At 61.8% G+C, this 1,354-nt stretch overlaps 1 protein-coding gene across 1 annotated transcript in view; it reads left to right on the forward strand.

The window, feature by feature from the left end:
• Window positions 1–5: 5 nt before the first annotated feature.
• The window catches only part of LOC103804929 (zinc finger protein 710), a gene marked incomplete at its 5' end in the record, with an annotated part of 2,249 nt that continues 900 nt past the window's right edge, over window positions 6–1,354 (forward strand). The window contains 2 exons of the mRNA XM_009077564.1: window positions 6–386; window positions 903–1,094. Coding sequence (XP_009075812.1) covers window positions 6–386; window positions 903–1,094 — 573 coding nt within the window. The remainder of the gene's footprint in view (window positions 387–902; window positions 1,095–1,354) is intronic.

Consider the following 1,354-nt stretch of genomic DNA (forward strand, 5'->3'; position numbering starts at 1 on the left):
AAGCCTTCACCCAGACCAGCCACCTGAAGCGGCACATGCTGCTGCACACCGACATCAAGCCCTACAGCTGCCGCTTTTGCGGCCGGGGCTTCGCCTACCCCAGCGAGCTGAAGGCACACGAGGTGAAGCACGAGAGCGGGCGCTGTCATGTGTGCGTGGAGTGTGGGCTGGACTTCTCCACGCTCACCCAGCTGAAGCGGCACCTGGCCACACACCAGGGCCCCACGCTCTACCAGTGCCTGGAGTGCAGCAAGTCCTTCCACTACCGCAGCCAGCTGCAGAACCACATGCTGAAGCACCAGAACGTCCGGCCCTTCGTCTGCACCGAGTGTGGGATGGAGTTCAGCCAGATCCACCACCTCAAGCAGCACTCGCTCACGCACAAGGTAGGGGCTGTGGGTCCCCAGGGGCAGTGCCCTCATCCTGCTCAGAGGAGGTGCACCAGCTCTGGATGTGGGTGCTGGGGGAGAGGGGTGTCCCACTGGGCCCCAGCTGTGGGAGGGACGGGTGGGGTGGGCAGCAGGTGCCCATGGTGGCGTCACTGACATGTAGTGAGGGTATCTCTGGGACCCAGTCTCTGTCCTTCTGGGTGTTCCCCTTCTCAGGGACAGAGTTTCACAGCGCTTCTGGGTGGGCTCTGAGTAGGGGTTTGCCCTTTTCCAGGGGTTCTTTCATGGGGAGCAATTGGGCTGAGCCACAGAGCAGAGCTGAGCCTGTCCAGCCCTCACCCACTGCCTTTGCACACTGCCTGACTTAGGCTGGGCCAGCCTCTCACATGCACCCCATGCTGGTCTCAGCACATGGAGCCCATCCCTCGCCCGTGGGGCCCCTGCTCTATCCCAGCACTGGGGGTCTGTCCAAGCCCCCACTACCCCTTGCCCACTGCTCTCCCACCCCGGCAGGGTGTGAAGGAGTTCAAGTGCGAGGTGTGTGGGCGGGAGTTCACGCTCCAGGCCAACATGAAGCGGCACATGCTGATCCACACCAGCGTCCGCCCCTACCAGTGCCACATCTGCTTTAAGACTTTTGTGCAGAAGCAAACTCTCAAGACCCACATGATCGTGCACTCACCTGTGAAGCCATTCAAGTGCAAGGTACCAGTGGGACCAGGGGGCTGGTGGAGCCAGGGAGGTGAAGAGCATGGGTCCTGCTGTGCTGTGCCCCTGGGAATCTGGCCAGGCTGATCCCTCAGGTGCAAGAAGCATCTTTGTGATGCCTCCCCTGCTTGCTTGGGCATGGAGTACCTGCTCCAAGCTGTAGTGGGAGCAGTGCTGCAGACAGGGAACGATGCTGCAGATGAAAGGACAACCAGTGCCTCTCCGGCCAGTGCTGGGTGCTCTGGAGCTCCCAGCAG

The sequence above is a fragment of the Acanthisitta chloris genome, unplaced genomic scaffold, assembly GCF_000695815.1.
Source record: "Acanthisitta chloris isolate BGI_N310 unplaced genomic scaffold, ASM69581v1 scaffold22086, whole genome shotgun sequence".
In the NCBI taxonomy this organism is placed as follows: Eukaryota; Metazoa; Chordata; class Aves; order Passeriformes; family Acanthisittidae; genus Acanthisitta; species Acanthisitta chloris.